General features: G+C 42.4%; 1 protein-coding gene across 1 annotated transcript in view; it reads left to right on the forward strand.

Moving 5' to 3' along the window:
• Window positions 1-14,937, forward strand: part of LOC128608615 (R3H domain-containing protein 1-like) — a 50,656-nt gene extending 35,719 nt beyond the window's left edge. The window contains exons 18-27 of the mRNA XM_053626486.1: window positions 732-995; window positions 1,746-1,878; window positions 4,743-4,867; window positions 5,012-5,139; window positions 6,209-6,312; window positions 8,329-8,501; window positions 8,704-8,848; window positions 8,974-9,071; window positions 9,207-9,278; window positions 14,865-14,937. Of these exons, the coding sequence (XP_053482461.1) occupies window positions 732-995; window positions 1,746-1,878; window positions 4,743-4,867; window positions 5,012-5,139; window positions 6,209-6,312; window positions 8,329-8,501; window positions 8,704-8,848; window positions 8,974-9,071; window positions 9,207-9,278; window positions 14,865-14,900 (1,278 nt within the window). The 3' untranslated portion in view covers window positions 14,901-14,937. The remainder of the gene's footprint in view (window positions 1-731; window positions 996-1,745; window positions 1,879-4,742; window positions 4,868-5,011; window positions 5,140-6,208; window positions 6,313-8,328; window positions 8,502-8,703; window positions 8,849-8,973; window positions 9,072-9,206; window positions 9,279-14,864) is intronic.
• Window positions 14,938-16,149: the final 1,212 nt, after the last annotated feature.

The following is a 16,149-nucleotide window of genomic DNA, read 5'->3' on the forward strand; positions in this document are numbered from 1 at the left end:
CTTTTTTCCCCCTTCCCTTCTCTCTGTGATGAATTCCTTTGGCCCAAATTTGAATATAATGTGATCATTTAAAGCAGGCTCCCTTGATGGATGGTTCTGCTTAATAAAATATAGAAAAGCTCGGGCTGTACAATGCATGGCAGAACGCCATCGCCCCTAATGACACTCATTGGTCTTGTGCCCACGGCAGATTAATACGATCTCCAGAAGTTCATCGTCTGTAGTCAGTGTTTACACATTTCTACACGTCGGCACGGAGAGATTTCCGTTGCATGCTTGAGTAATGTTTAATTTCGTTTACTGGTCTCCGCCAGCCTCCCGTTTTTTGACCTCGCTCGAACAGTAAGCGTTCCTGAATTACTAATTAAAAAGGGAGGAAGGCCTGCTTTGAATAATTAATCGAGGAACAGATGTCGAAGTGAATATTCCATGAATAGAAATGCAGCACAAGCCCATGTGTACGTCTAATTGAGAAAATAAAGCAAATTGATATGGATCGGCGATTAAACCGATGCGGGTTGATTTAATAAAGCTTTTAGGAGCTGGCGGCGGGGGGGAAGGGCGTTCTCAAGTTTGTGCACAACCCATGACTGGACAAAATATTTCCCGTTTACTGATTGAGTGAATTTGATCCCATGTTTAGAAGATATTAAGGAAGCAGACATGGCGTATGTTTTATTGACTGGAATATTGACGTCCCGGGTTTTGTGTGTGTGTGTGTAACCTGGTAGCAAGACAACCTGAGCACCCAGTTCAGCCACATGAGCCTGGCACGTCAGGCGTCAGGCGAGGCCCGTGATGCCCACACTGCCATGTATCCGTCCTCCGTGGTGCTCCAGGCTCCTCCTCCTCCTCCTCAGCAGGCTGGCTACATGGTGCCTACGCCTGGGCAGAGCATGCCAACCCCATCCTACTCCACTCCTGCGCCAGGCCCGGTGCCCGTCAACCAGCCGGTGATGCAGCAGCAGGGCTACATGCAGCAGCCTATGCAGCAGGTATGCTCAAGCCGAGCTTAAATATTGTGGATGTTTGTAGTAATTCAAATATTTTTTTTTAAAAATGTGCTGCATTGACTGTTCAGCGTCAGGATCCTAAAATGGCTGTCGTGCTTTGTGAATTGAAGAGCAGTTCAAACGGCATCAAATGTTCGAACGGCGAAGTCCAACACCACATTACTGCAGACCGGTAACAACCTTACGGGTGTGGTGAAGCAGCGTTATCTTTTATAATATCGTCATTAAACCTGCTTTAGAATTGTTAGGTAGTAAACGTTATTTACAAGATTATCAAGGCTGTGTATCTTTTCAGGCCTCACATTTCGTCAGTGTAGTTAAAAGAAGAAAGCATAAGATTATATTCACACCGAAGAATGTGAATCATTTTTCTGTGCGTGGGAAACTCTAAACCCGAGTGTTTTGGTGTTGGAAAGCATTTTGTCTATGGGGGTAAGTCGCTAAACCAGCCAGGACGGTGGCGCAGTGTGAAAGAGGAGTAGTAGGTGGAATCTGAGTCGACTGTCACTTATTCATCATTGATCAAGACCTTAACTTTGGAGATATAAATCCCTTTTCTGGTATGCTATTTAAAAAAAAAAAAACCCTTTGTAAATATAAGAGCACAGAATGTATCTAATACAATAAGGTCTTTGAGCATTTCATATCTGATTGTTGCATATTGACCCTTCAAGAACTTCTGGATTGCTGCGATTACAATGACTTTTTTTTTTTTTTTTTTTTAATCCGCAGATGTCGTGTTACTGCACACCAGGCCAGTACCCTCTTTCCGGCCAGCAGTATCGGCCCGTTGGCACAGTGCAGTACAATAGCCCTCAGAGCCAGCCGATGCCCCCTCCCCCTCCCGCTCCTACCCAACAGCCAGGTAACCCACACAAGACCTGTTACTCTTTAAACCTAAACAGCTTCTCCTAATCACTTCCTTTACTCACGTCAATCTTCGTTTCCTCAAGTTTGTTCACAATCTCATAAACGTGTTCCTTTCAGAATTTTTATTGAAATGGGAACTAAAATTTCTCAGCTGATTTTGTTGCACCCTGTCCATTTTGTCGTCCCCCCCACAGTACTTTGTTGTCTTTGTTTCCTAGCGCTTGTAGTTTTCACACGAACGATTGGAAATGAGGAAGCACCCCAGGGGCAGAGGAGCGGCGCCGAAAGCTAATTACACAGAGCCGGGCGCTTTTGTACTCGCGTTGTATTGCCCTTTTTTAAACAGATACAATAAGCATTTCCAATCAAATACAAAATTAGTGTTGTTTTTCTTTCTCTCGCTCTCATGTAAATTTGCCTCTTTGTTACCCTGCATGCTTTGATGGATGTTTTGTTCAACTGAAGTGCAAAAGTGCTGTTTAAAAAAAAAAACAAAAAAACAAACACCGAAAATGTCCTTTATGGCTTTGAGCGGGATCCTTTGAGGACCTTAAGAGACATGTCCTTGTTAGCAAGCTGTTTTATGGTGCGGTCAGAACGGCGAGCTAAGGAATGGTCTTAAAAGGAATCACTTGGAGGTTTGGATGCAGGATAGTCTCAGTAGGTTGAAAGGTCCCGGAGCGTTCTTTTCAGCTAACACAACAAGGCTGTCGGCTGTGACTCAGAGTGGCTGAATGCGGGGCCGGGACACTGTCTGAGAGGCCCTAAGATTCTCACAGTGAACCGGTCTCTTTTCCAGCCCCTCACTCCTCCTCAAACTAAGCACGTCTCTGTGGGAGCGCAGCATCACTGGCTTATGAAGTGCCTCTGAGACTTTACCTTGTCAATATCCAGCAGTAGACCGTACCGTTTCTACACCAGTGCATGAAGACATCACCAGTACGTCCCCCTTTATGATGTCTGCAGGCATCTTCAGTCATCGCGAATTGTGGTGTGAATTGAAGTTGCAAATCTTGAACCCAAAAAGGTACTCCTAGTAGACGGATCCTCAGGAAGCGCCGTTAGAAATAATCTCTCGGTCGCCTCCGTTTCTGAATAAAATCTGAAAAGAAAAGAACGTGTTTTCTAACTCGGTTTAGTGAAGACATAGGGGAACATAGTTTTTTATTTTAATTTTTTTTTTTTTTTGTCTCGAATGCACGAAACACACGATCAGCAGTGATGGATGAGCAGAATGAACTTCACAGTCAACGAGAGAGGGGTGGGGGGGTGGGGGGGGATGAAAAATAAGAGAGCTCCAGGAAACAAAACATCTGCCCTCGAAAGAAGAAAGACAACACATAGGCTTTTTTTTTTTCCTACCCTACCCCCAGAGTCTTAAATCTTAATCATAAGCGCCTGACAGTGCACCACCCCCCCACCCCCCACCCCCAAGCAGGCAACGTGTGAGCAAGAACGTCTTTGAAACTTTCCGAGGGAGTTTTGTGAAATAACTTGCCCCCCCCCCTTCCCTCCGCCCCTTTTTCTCTCACTATCATCATTTTTCTCTTCTTTGCTCAGTCAGCCTACAACACAGAATGTTTAATATTAAATTTCCTTCCATGCTGGCTTCCTAAGTGGAGGTGAGTGAATCGAACCAAAAATAGCCAGCTTCTCTTCGGCTCCTCGCCGTGGGCCATCCATTCCTTTTGTCCCACTTCTTCTTTTTTTTTTCTTTTTTTCTCATCAGGGCTAAATTGATTGCTGTCGCTTTGGCCAAAAGCCAGGAGAAATTGAAAATTGCCTATCCTCCACACCCCCCACCTTCTTCAGCTCCCACACAAGGCCTCCCATTGAGTCTTCCCACTGGGCACCTCCTCCGGCGAGAGCTTTTCAATAGCGTCGTCTGGTTGTACACGCCCCCCCCCCCCTCGCAATAACCTTGACACCAATGCAAATTATCCTCCTCTGTAATGGGAGTCGGAACAAAACCACGGCGGCTGCTTTTATATCACGTCTCACCTCGACGGACTGTTTCAGTAAACGTCTTGTCTTCTCTCTCTCTCTCTCTCTCTCTCTCACTCTCACCCCCACCCCCCAATGCCATTTTCCAATATCCTTAAAAGATGTAACAAGTCAAGGTGCTCAGCAGCCATAATGAAAGACGTTTTAATATAGCGTGTTTGTAGACCTACTCAGACGTAATGAAAAGCCATTTAATGGCAAAGAGACTCGCAGGTGCCGCCACCGGGCGATCGTAAAGTATTTTAGCTAACAAGGGAGTAATTAGGCGGATTTGGTTTAATTGACATTTTCTGGCTCTAAATAATCCGTCCCAGTATCGCCGTGATGGAAAAGGAAGGAGCCCGCCACGTTCCTCCGAAACTTCTTGCTTCTTAGCCTCGGGATGTAATGTAATTTCGTACTAGCTCAAATTCATCATTCGGTATTTCGTTTCATCGTCTTGATTCTCTGATGTGCCGTGCCGTGTGACGGTACATACAATATATATATTAGTTTTTTTTTTCCCTGTCGTTTTTATTGCATTATGCTGCTTAGCTAAAATGGTGGCCCATTTTTCAGTGTTATCTCTCAGCGTTCTCAGAAATGCAACGTGTTCCCTGCGGTCCATTCCGCTTTACAATTATGCAAAATAATTTTTTTTTTTTTTTTTTAAAAACGATTGCAGTCTGGAACGTACTATATTTGCTCTTCACAAGTGCGACTTGAGCGTTCACGTGACATCAATGACGACGTCACAAAGGAGATTTGATTTCATCGGAAACGAAACGCACAAAGCAGGAGGATGTTACGGACCTGATCCAATTCTACAATCCCAGTTCCCATCCGTTTGGTGATGTTTTCTTTCCATCTCTTCAGGTTACCAAACTGTGATGCCAAATCAGCAGCCGCCGAGTCAAACCCTGGTCAGTGGCCAACATAGCAATATGGGAAATCAAATGCAAGGCATGATGGTCCAGTATCCGTCGGTGCCATCTTATCAGGTGAGACGCAGCGCCTTCGCCGTGGTAACCCTTAACTCTTTTAAAGACCTGCGTTCCTCGTTAGCATCATTTTAGGTACTAAATGATTTATGCTCGAGTAATAAGATGGGACAGAAATGGAAAACACTCTGCCTTTTTTGACAGGTATCCATGCCTCAAGGATCCCAGCAGACATATCAGCAGCCAGTCATTATTCCCAGCCAGTCGAGCCACGCGTCCAGCATTCAGGTCTACTACAGTGTTATACCACCAAATCAACAGAACACCATGAGGTACGCACTCAGACATGTAGCAGAGTCTTAGTCCAACACCAGGAGCTGCTTTTATTTCATTATGTACATCAATTTTTAAAAATCATGTACTCGGGTTAATATTTGGAAGAATTATCGCACGTTATTTATCCCATGTATCGTATTTAAGGGGATATAAATGGTAACATGAATTCTGCTCATATAGTGTCACTTTTTTGGGGGGCTTTTGTTAGACATTTTACTAGTTTCAGATACCTGATGAAATAAAATCTCCTTCGCATGCCGTCGCTAAATATAAATTTTCTCGCATAAAGAGGTCAGGCCACATTGGATCGAGCGTCACAGCGTGTGGAAGAATAAAAGGTTTCACTTTTTTTTTTTTTTTTTTTTTTGTTTTATTATTTCGAAGGAGCCTCGACTTTACTAGGCCACGTTTTGGCACTGATTTATGCGACCAGATACCCAACCACTCTTAATATAACCCAGCTGGTCCCGAAAGGAGCGGCATCTCGTTCTCGCTACACATCCGCAATCCTTCATAAGAGGCAGCCTGTGCCAGGGGGCTTATTCCTCAGGGCAATGTGCTCGCTCACTCACTCGCTCGCTCTCTCTCTCTCACTGCTGCCTGTGCACTTTGACTGGCACATCACTCTCCGTGCTGCTTATATCCTCATTAGAGCAGCACTTTACATCCTTATTAGAGCAGTGGAGAACTGGAACAGCGCCTTGGAAAATTGGACGATGGATGATGAATGTCTGTGGTGCCACAATCTTGCTATTGTGAAAATTACATTGTCAGAATTGTGGGGTTTTTTTTGTTGTTGTTTGTTTTTGGATTGTGTGTGTGTGGAGGCATGTCTCGGTAGGTTTGCAAAGGGTATATTTAAACTAGTGCTGGCATGTGGAGCCGTGCCGGTCCCATGTGTGCTTAGTGCCCTATATTAGTCATTTCCTTCCAATTTAGAGGCAATCAGCTGAATTTGTGCTGTATTAAGTCAACTTTAGCCCCAATTTGGTGGAATTTTATTATAGTCTTGGCGGGCAAGACCTGTTTATCAGATTTTGTGTGTGTGTGTGTGTGTTTCCGCAGCTCCACAGTGGGATTCCTACCCCCTCCAGGCACGGAGCAGATGCCGTTCCCCCGCACATCCTCCCCCTGCAGTTCCCAACAGATTCCCGCCCAGCAGTGCTCAGGTACTTAAGGCCGGGATGACCTATAACTCGTTCGGTCAACATCCTCCACTCTCTGCCATCTTGATTCATTTTCATTCCGAATTAGTTTGTGCAACATTTGTGGAAACTGTACCTAATGAATATTTCATGCCCGAGAATCTACATTTTAACTCGGAGTTAACGGCACCATCTGTAGGCTTTCCCGATGGCTAGGGCCCGCATCGTTAATAGTACACAGTCAGTAATTTCCGATGTATAAATGTTCCTCCTAAAATACGGCCAAGCGCTCGTTTTTGTCGCGTAAAGTGCTGAAATAGCACAAATTTAAAAAAAAAAAAAAAAAGGAAATTTCAGTCATCTGACCCAATCACATTTTATTGCTCTACAACAAAATCTGCTGCACGCACGAGTGAAAATCTCTCCCGCAGGTTACCCTTTCAAATCAATATCCTCTTTATCCCTGCGCTACCCTTTTATTGCTCTCCCCCTTTAAACTTCCTAATCCTTTGCCATGGCGCACCCACACACACACACACACACACACTTACACACATAATACCACCTTCCAGTCCCTCCTTGCTGATCACTGGAGCCTCATAACTTCAAACCTCACAAAATTAGATGGTGCGCCTCAACAAAAGCAGGTCGCGCCTTAAGAAACGGCTAACCACTCCGTTCGCCACGCTAAATCGGAGCAGGCCGGGGAAATTCAAAAAAGGGAACCTGCTGAAAGGGAGGTCGTCGTCGCCGAGGACCCGTAAGCGTATAATTCAGCCGCGACAAAAGAAAGGAAGTCGCATAGCGGCGCAGGCGATCTGACTCGTCAGCCCGCCCCACCCACGGTTCAGTTCCGCATCAAGCTTTAAGGTGCTAATTGAAATGATGTTCTGCAGCCCTAACGATCCAATTATCGAACAGATACGGGGTGGTAATTAAAAAGTAATTCCTGTGCCTCTTTGTTCCCAGTTAGGGTAATCTTAAAGAAAGGGAAAAAAATGAAGCAAGGGCCTTCATGGGGCCTCTAATTCTAATTTGCTGCTTTACGTGCATGCCGTTAACGCAAATTGCTTCTCTCTCTCTCTCTCTCTCTCTCTCTCTCTCTCTCTCTCTCTCTCTCTCTCTCTCTCTCTCTCTCTCTCTCTGTGGGCTCCCCCCCCCAACCCTGTGATCTTTCTCTTCTGTCTCTCCATCGTGCTCCTCTTCTTCCACTCATAACAACTAATTAAATGGGAAGATGGGAGGGAAGAAAAGCTGCTTTTCAAAAGCTGGAATTAGATTCCCACTGCTCCTTTTAGTAGCCACTGGCCGAAATGGTTTAATTTCATGGAGGGATTACCAAGTGGAAAGAACATGGCCTTTTTTTAAAATCTCTTTCAGGGCAAATCCTAAATATTTCAACATCTCTCTTTGTGTGTGTGTTTCTTAATCAGATACTTTCCACTTTAGAATAGGAGATCCTTATGAGCTTGTCTAGTCATTATTTCGTTATTTTACTTTGCTGGGGGGGGGGGGGGGTTTGAGCACACCCAAGTCAATTTCACGTGAAGCACAATTAATAAGGGTGTGAGGATATAATGCAAACACTGATTAATTGAATTTAACCTTGTTTTGATCTCAATCTGAAGAGGATATTAAATAGGTTACTTTGAGCCATTTAGAAAAAAAAAACAGTAATTACCCAGTGAAAAGCCTTCAGAGCCTTTCGTAAATGGGGTCAAGTCTTTTTTACTCTAAATTTCTCCAGCCTTTCATTAGATTAAATTGTTCGCGAAATATTCGAACGGATTGTGCCGCAAAAGCCGCGTCTCCGAATTCAGGCATTTCAATTTAACACGTTGCCTTCAGTCACAGGTTCAACAGCCTGAAAGCGTCACAGATGATTTATTAGTTTCATTGTAGCACACGGCAACCGTTCGTTAATAAAGAGCTCGACTCACACTGGTCAGCTCGTAATGTCAGGGTTTCCTCATGTATCACTAAGTTGAAGCCATGTTGTTGAACAGGGCATCTCATTTTGCGCGCGTTTGTTGTATACAGGCGTACCTCCTCCACCCCCGGGTAGTGGCATGGTGATGATGCAGCTCACATTACCTCCAGGCCAACAGCCACGGCCACACTCGCCTCCACAGTGGAAACACAACAAGTATCACAGCCTGGACCATCAACGCAGCCAGAAATGCACCGACGTCTGCACTCTGGACAGCTCGCATGTAAGCCTTGTCTAAAATCCCTCCTCCCTTTTTTTTTTTATTAATTTTTTTTTTGGTCTATCGATTCATTGTGAAATGTCTCAGAGATGTGTGTATATATGTGTGTATATATATATTTTTATCGGTGTTCTTAGGCAGAGCCATGTCTCTTCACACGGCTTCGTAAAACCTGTGTTTAAGTTCTTAACTTTGTGCTTTCCAGAGCAGCACTCAGCTCGGCAGCCCGTCCACGTCCCCAGCGCAGTCACCCACTCCCTCCCATCTGACGAACGTCAAGAACGTCCGACCCGGCCTCACCTCCCTTCCCATCATGCCTCAGTTCTCCAGATCCATTGTCCCGGGGCAAGGTGAGCCTCGACAAGCTGTGCTATTTATTAAGACATGCTAAATATAGCGATAAACTTTAGAAAGCTACTTGGGTTATACTCCTAGTTTGATTTGCGTGTTTGTCGATTGTGTCGTTTTTGACTAGGTGATGCGCGGTACCCTCTCCTAGGCCAGCCTCTTCAGTACAACCCTCAGATCCGTCCACCTTTGCTCCACGCGCCCTCGATGGTCACCAATCACCAGGTGAGCCTCACCGAACATACTGCGATAAACACTTACTCGCCACGTAGCGCGTCAATCATTCCGAGCCAAAGAGCTCCCTCTCATCATGTTCTTTCTCTCTCCCCTCCACCCTCATTTCTTTCTCCTTTCATTCAGGGTCCGGTGGGAATTCGGCATGGCGGTCGAGGCAGGAAGGGGCCCAGGAAGGCACTCTCTACAGATCTCAGTGTAGGTTAACCCCGTAATGGGGAGGACAGGCGAGAAGAAAGAGGACAGGAGCAGTGACGTTGGCCTAAATATTAAATCTCTGTCCCTAGCCCGTTGTGCCTCCCAAAGCTTTAGACCTCATTTAAAAATAGAATAGCAATGTGTACTTTCTATAGAATTAAAAGGGCTTGGGTATAACGAAAGCCCCTGGCAATACAATTTCAAGGATTAATCCGTGGGATACCAAACGATCCGTCATTAAAGAAGCAGTTATCAAGGGTAGATTCTAGAAACACAGCAAAATCAGGTAAAAATGTGGTATGCCGTCTCTCTGTTTTCCAGTCAGATTAAAAATCTGCACTAATCAGCAGAGCATGGTATTGTTTCAGGAGTACCATGCGTATCACGTCTCGTTTAATAAAACAGATTAAAATGAGCTTTACCGTCCTCGTCCTCCCGTTTAACCAGTGACGAGCTGCTAATTAACCATCGAGGGCCGTGAGGTTTCGTCAGATCCGATTAGCTCCGTGATGAGGTCAAGAGATTTTTCCAAGTGTAAAAACAGCGTTGTCGGAAATGCTCTTTGTGGCCGTGTGTAAATAATGAGCATTGTAACACGTAGAAACTTTGTACAGTACCATGATTCATTCTGAACGGTGCTTTGGTAGGCTTGATATCACCTTCACCAAATATTTTAATAAATTCAGAAATCTCTGAGCAGGGGAAAAAAAAAAGCCTTAATGTTTGTGGGAAAATGTGGTGAAAAAGCTATAGAGAACAGTAAAGAAGCTGATTACGAAAAGCTGACAGGGGCTTTAATAATGGAGTTCATGTTGAAGAAATGCATCAAATGTTTTTATTTATATATATATATATATATACATACATAGTTGGCGTGATTTTTTTTGTGAATTAAAGTTTATTTGGGAGAACGTGGTCTTTAGAGAGAGGGATGGTTGGGTAACTGAGCAGTTAGTGATGGTTGCTGAACTCTCTCTCTCTCTCTCTCTCTCTCCCCTGCAGTGAGTGGGGTGAGTGGGTGGGTCCAGGCGGTGACGGAGCTGCCCGAGGGCGTCAGTCATGCATAGGCCAACCACCTGTAGGGGAAAATCGTGCACGTTGGGCCACACACGTATGGCGTCCGTGCCTAGCCTCCTCCTCCTCACTTCTCGTCCTCTGAGCCAGCCCCCACCTACACCATCCTGTCCACAGTCCCCTCCAGGCACAGCGTCACAGGGGGGAAAGTGACCTGCCACAGTGCCTGCCTGGCACCCTTCGGTCTAGCCCTCAGCCAGAAGACACAGCCTGGAATGGAGAGGGCCAACTCTCAGTGAGAGTGTTAACAGTACCTGACTCCGCCCATGACCCCTACAGCACCAGCACCCCTCCCTTACTCACCCTCTCCTTCTCCTTTCTGACTCTGAGTTGCCTGTTTTTTGGTTTGTTTGTTTGTTTTTTTTGTTTTTAAAGGATGCGCTTTTCCTCCCTCCAGTTTCCACACACTCGGGGTATAGACACTTGCAGGGGGTGAGAAGTGTGTTGTCTTTCTGATGTTTTAGGTTTTTGGGAAAAGGAAAACGAACTTCAGTTCAGACAAACTCCCATGACAGTTCTGATATCTCTATAACGTCCTCTCTATATTTAATTGACTGGAACATATCAAAGGGCAACCTTTATTTGTTTTTGTTTTTTGTCTCTTTCTACTTTTTTTTTTTTTTTTTTTTTTTTTTAAACATTTTTTTTTTATTTTATCTCTCACTTTTTAAAATTTTTTAGCTGTTATCAGACTAATAGTCCAACAATGATTTTTTTTTTTTTTTTCCACCCAGTCCTGCACCATTGATCACATTTACCCCTGTCTGAGGCCCTCCTGGTGCACAGCTGCCCCTCCGTTCCTGCCATCACCCCCTCGGTGTGGTCAAATCATGGAGTCACCGGTGTGCTACGCAGCGGGTCTCATGTCGTGCCTTCGATCAGAGGCAGACTTCGCTTTTCCCCGACAAAGAAAAGCGAAGATGCCTCAGTGTCTAGTGTAAAATGACGACCCACGCATTGTTTTGTAAATAATTTATATAGTAGCTAAATAATTCAGTTGTTTTCCTTTCCTCTGAATGTTGGGAATAGGCACAGGCTGTTTTGGGTTGTTTGTTTTTTTTTTTTTTTGTTTGTTTTGTTTTGTTTGGGTTTTTTTGGTCATCCCTCGATTTTAAACTTTATTTAAGATGTCACAACGAATCACCCTTCCTCATTTTAATAATCCTCATCTCGAACGATTCTACTCCGCCTGTCTCCGTTTCTCTTCCGCACACACGGAACTTTTGATTTTCAGAATATTTTTTAAAAAATTATATACTGGGTCACTGGAGAGAAAAAAATTTAAAAACCCACACAATTTGCACATTTATACAATTCGCTATATATATATATATATATAAATATATATAAATAAATATATATATATATTTTTCTTTTATTTCTCAAAGAAAATGTGTGGATTCTGAAAGGCTGTTTAAATGTTTACTGGTGTCATTTTTATTTCAGTTTGAAAACCAATAAATGTTTACACCAAATGACGTCTTTATGCCAGATGAACACGAGTTCTTCCTTTCTTCCTCCTCCTCCTCCTCCTCGTAGAGCTGGTGCTTGTATATATTTGTAATCATTTTTTTAAAGATCTAATCTGCCGACAGAGCAGGTTGCTGTCTCTGTTAGTCCACGTCAGTTCGTGGCTTTGTTAGCATGGCTGCCTGGGCCTGTCATCTGCTGCTCTGCCGGCTGCTATTCATCTCAATATTCCCTTTATTGGCCCATTTGTCTGCTACATTAACCTTCTTCCAACCTCATCTCTCCAAACTGCCTTACAGTTTATCTAGATTTTTCCTCTTCCCTCCCCTCCCGCTGTTCTTCGCCCCACCTTTCCTTAATAACGTCAAAGCAATTTAGCGCAAGAAGAATCCTGCCCACCTGGCTGCGTTTCATATCAGCCAGAGGGAGTGCGCTCGTGCCAGAGCCTTAGAAGGTAGAGATCTTCATCACGATGTCATTGAGCTTATTAATGGGTAATTAAGTCGAAGAGCAGCTGTAGGACCGAGCGCTCACTCGGTGATGCTTGAGGTAGACCTTTAAAAAAAAATAAATAAATAAATAAATAAATAAATCTTCACTGTTTTATGGATCTTTGAATTCCTCTGCTTAGTTGATCGTAATTGTTTTTATTGCTCTCTCGAAGCACAATCATGCCTTTCCACAATGCCTTTTTTTTTTTTTTTGTTCCTCAGTCAAATATATGAGATGATGTACAATCCAGTCAAGCAGAGTGTGTAAGCTTCGGGAGACAAATGTTGTCATTTTTCTTACACTTATTTTCCCAGTAGACACTCTGCAGACATTTCCACACTTGACTCTGCTTAAAGTGCCGCAGTTACAGATTGACTCCGAATTAAATTAGGCCTCCATGTCAACTCTTCACCCTCAGCTGTCATATTGCCGCTGTCAGCGTCTCTATGAATTTCCAATTAAACCCTACGGGGGCCGTATAACTCCGCTTTAATGGATGACTATTATTTGACGGTAATATCTATTGACCCATGGTAACACTCTCACAGTTTTATGAGTCAGATTAATAAGGCTTTCCTACGAACAATGGAAAGTACGATCAGATGGATCAATTTTTGGTGAACTCGGAGACTTGGGTAGGAGGATACGCTTTCCCCTCAAACCACATCCTCGCATCTGTTTTGCCAATTATCGTGTATCTGGTCATTATGTTATTAAAATTTGCACACCGCTTTCTGACAGCTGTTGTATCCTCGGAACCAATTACAGAAAGACTGCACATCCTTGGATACGCTCAGGTTAGGGTGAGATCTGATAGAGATTACGTTACTGAAATACTTCTTTAATGGCATTAATATTCTCATCCGTGTTTCAGAGCGTAATGCTCATTATCACTGGCTTGATTTGAGACTCAAATATGCAACCATCCAAATTTCCAGACCTGTTAATTGAAACGTGTTTTTCTCTTACTGCCTGTGCTGTGTCAATTAGTAGGAAAGATGGGGTTTTTTTTATTTATTTATTTATTTATTTATTTATTTATTTATTTAATTGAATCGAATGAATAAATAAATAACGTGTCTCTAAAGGATGATCTGCCTCAACAGTCCTCTAAAGCTCATGAATCATTGTGTAATTTAATTTAGCTCGGGCACTCATTGTGTCCCGCTGTCTCCATCCTGCACTGAGATACAGAGTTACACTGCCCCCAGCTGGTACGCTCTCAGAACTAAAGGTACCAAACGCGCTCCAGTGGTACCATCGACGATACATATTGTATACCTTTAGTATACATTAACCAGTTTTAGAAGTACATCAGTGGTCGTTAAGGTCCAATCCATGTACCTTGAATTATTTTGTATCGGTATACTACACTGTATTCTCATTTCTAGGAACTGTGTGTGTGTGTGTGTGTGTGTGTGTCCTTGACAGTACAACCATAACCAAAAGGACAAGGACAGTACTTTAGTACCTTTTATTTATGAGACTTTAGGCAAGTAATGATACCTGGCCTTTTCTAGAGTATCGTATCTACGGCATAGCAAAAGCTCCTGTCTATCCTTCATCATACAATAACACGCCCAGTCAAATAATCACTTATCATGTGTTATTTGGTCTATTCCGCTGATTCACCTTTAAACTTGGAATGTCAGAAGTGAAACAGGATATGGTCCTGTTCAACCTGATTTTAATGGCAGTGTTGCCTTGCATATATTTACACAGGGCTGAATAAATACACGCGTTCCCTGATTACGGTTTCTGTACAGGGTGATTAAAGAAAAGAAAAAATAAATAGTGTTAATATTTGGGAATCATTGTGGAAGACTGAAAGACTTCCATCCATGCTGCAACCTTTTCTTCTTTACTCCAAACACACACACACACACACACACAATAATTATTATTATTATTATTATAATTAGTGCTATAAAGATGTTGACATTTATTATTCACCCTGTATGTTGAAAAAAACAACAACAACAAAAAAAAAACTAAATTGTTGTCCCATAATGCAATATTCAGAATGGAGACAAAGTAACCCTATTATTATTATTATTTTATATGTAATAATTATAACAATATTGTATTATACTTGTAAGGTATACAAGTGGTATTACAGTCACAATCTGTCTCTTCGTTGTTTTGTTTGTTTTTTGTTTACAAGCCTTCTATACAGTAAGACTTGGGTCATTTTGATTGGGTTTTTAAGAAGCAGGGAGTTCCTGAGAAAAGCTGGTGTTTGGTGTTGAGACCTTTTTGTTTCTGTTGATCCGTCAGTTCTGTTTGAACAGAAGAAAGTCCCTCGAGTAGCTTTAACTACGGATTTTCAAATAATGGTGAACACTTTACACTAATGTTCCTTAGGACGAATGTACTGAGTATTTAAATTGCATGAGGAATACGTTAACACTGTGCACTAGTAGTGAGTGAGAGTGTTTCACTCTGACCACGTTTTGTTTGTTTGTTTGTTTGTTGACCACCGAGTGGTCTTGTTGATCAAAATGCATTTGATATTGTCACTTTTTGAATGCCGTATCTGTGTTCCCTTAGACACTGTGTGCAAGAGCTGGATCAAACTTGGTATAAAATTATATATTGCGCCTGGTGTGCATCTGTTGCTTGAGGTAAGGGCTCATTACACAAACACTTCCACACCCATATGTGTTCCTCTTTCAAACTATTTCCACCAAATTTGAAGCACACAATTGTATAGAATGTCTTCGTATGCTGTTGCTTTACAATTCACTGGAAATAAGAGACCCAAACCTGTTCCAGCATCATGATGCCCCTGTACACAAAGCAAGCTCCAGGAAGACACGGTTTGTGAAGGTTGGAATGGAAGATCTCGAGTGTCCTACACTGAGCCCTGACCTCAACCCCACTGAACCCCTTTAGGATGAACAGGAACACTGACTGCACCCCAGCATCAGTGCCTGACCTCACTAACGCTCTTGTAGCTGAATGAACACGAATCCCCACAGCCACGCTCCTAAATCTAGCGGAAAGCCTTCCCAGAAGAGGGAAGGCTTTCCGCTCGCTGCCAAATAGGGGTAAAATTGTACTTGATAAAAAAACACCACATGCATGATGTTAGGTCGGATGTACGAAATCTGCTGTTTAAATCCCCACGGAGTAATTTATCTCGAACCATGAAATGTTCTTGTACACTTGTACTCTCCTCTCCTGATGGATAGAGTGCATACCAGTGTCATTAAATCACAGAGTAGGCAGATAACTCCTGTTGACTTTATTTTAATTTCGTTTTGCGGATTGAAGCGGAAGAAACACACTCGACATTGCAGTTCTCGGGCTTTATTTAAGCCAAATTTACAAGTTACGATATTATTTTCTACAGAGAAAAGAGGGAAACAGACCTGCGTTACTGTACGTGAAGAGTAATACACCTAACCGTTAATTACTCCACTCTGAATAACACATTTAAAATTAATTGAGAGATTTAATTAACATGATTATTCTCTAATCAAAACTTTCCTTAATTATATATTTGAGCAGCTTGGTGGTTTTACATTTCTTCTGAAATATATATATATATATTTAAAAACATATTAGGAAGAGTGTAAAATGTGTATTGTGTGTGTGTGTGTATATATATAATATATAAAATATATTTTATATATATATTATATATATAATATATATTATATATTTTATATATATATATTTTTTATATATATATATATATATATATATATATATATATATATATATATATATATATTATATGTATATATATATATATATATGTGTGTGTGTGTGTGTATATATATATATATATATGTGTGTATATATATATATATATATATGGGGGGGGGGT

This window comes from Ictalurus furcatus, chromosome 6, assembly GCF_023375685.1.
Source record: "Ictalurus furcatus strain D&B chromosome 6, Billie_1.0, whole genome shotgun sequence".
NCBI classification, from domain to species: domain Eukaryota; kingdom Metazoa; phylum Chordata; class Actinopteri; order Siluriformes; family Ictaluridae; genus Ictalurus; species Ictalurus furcatus.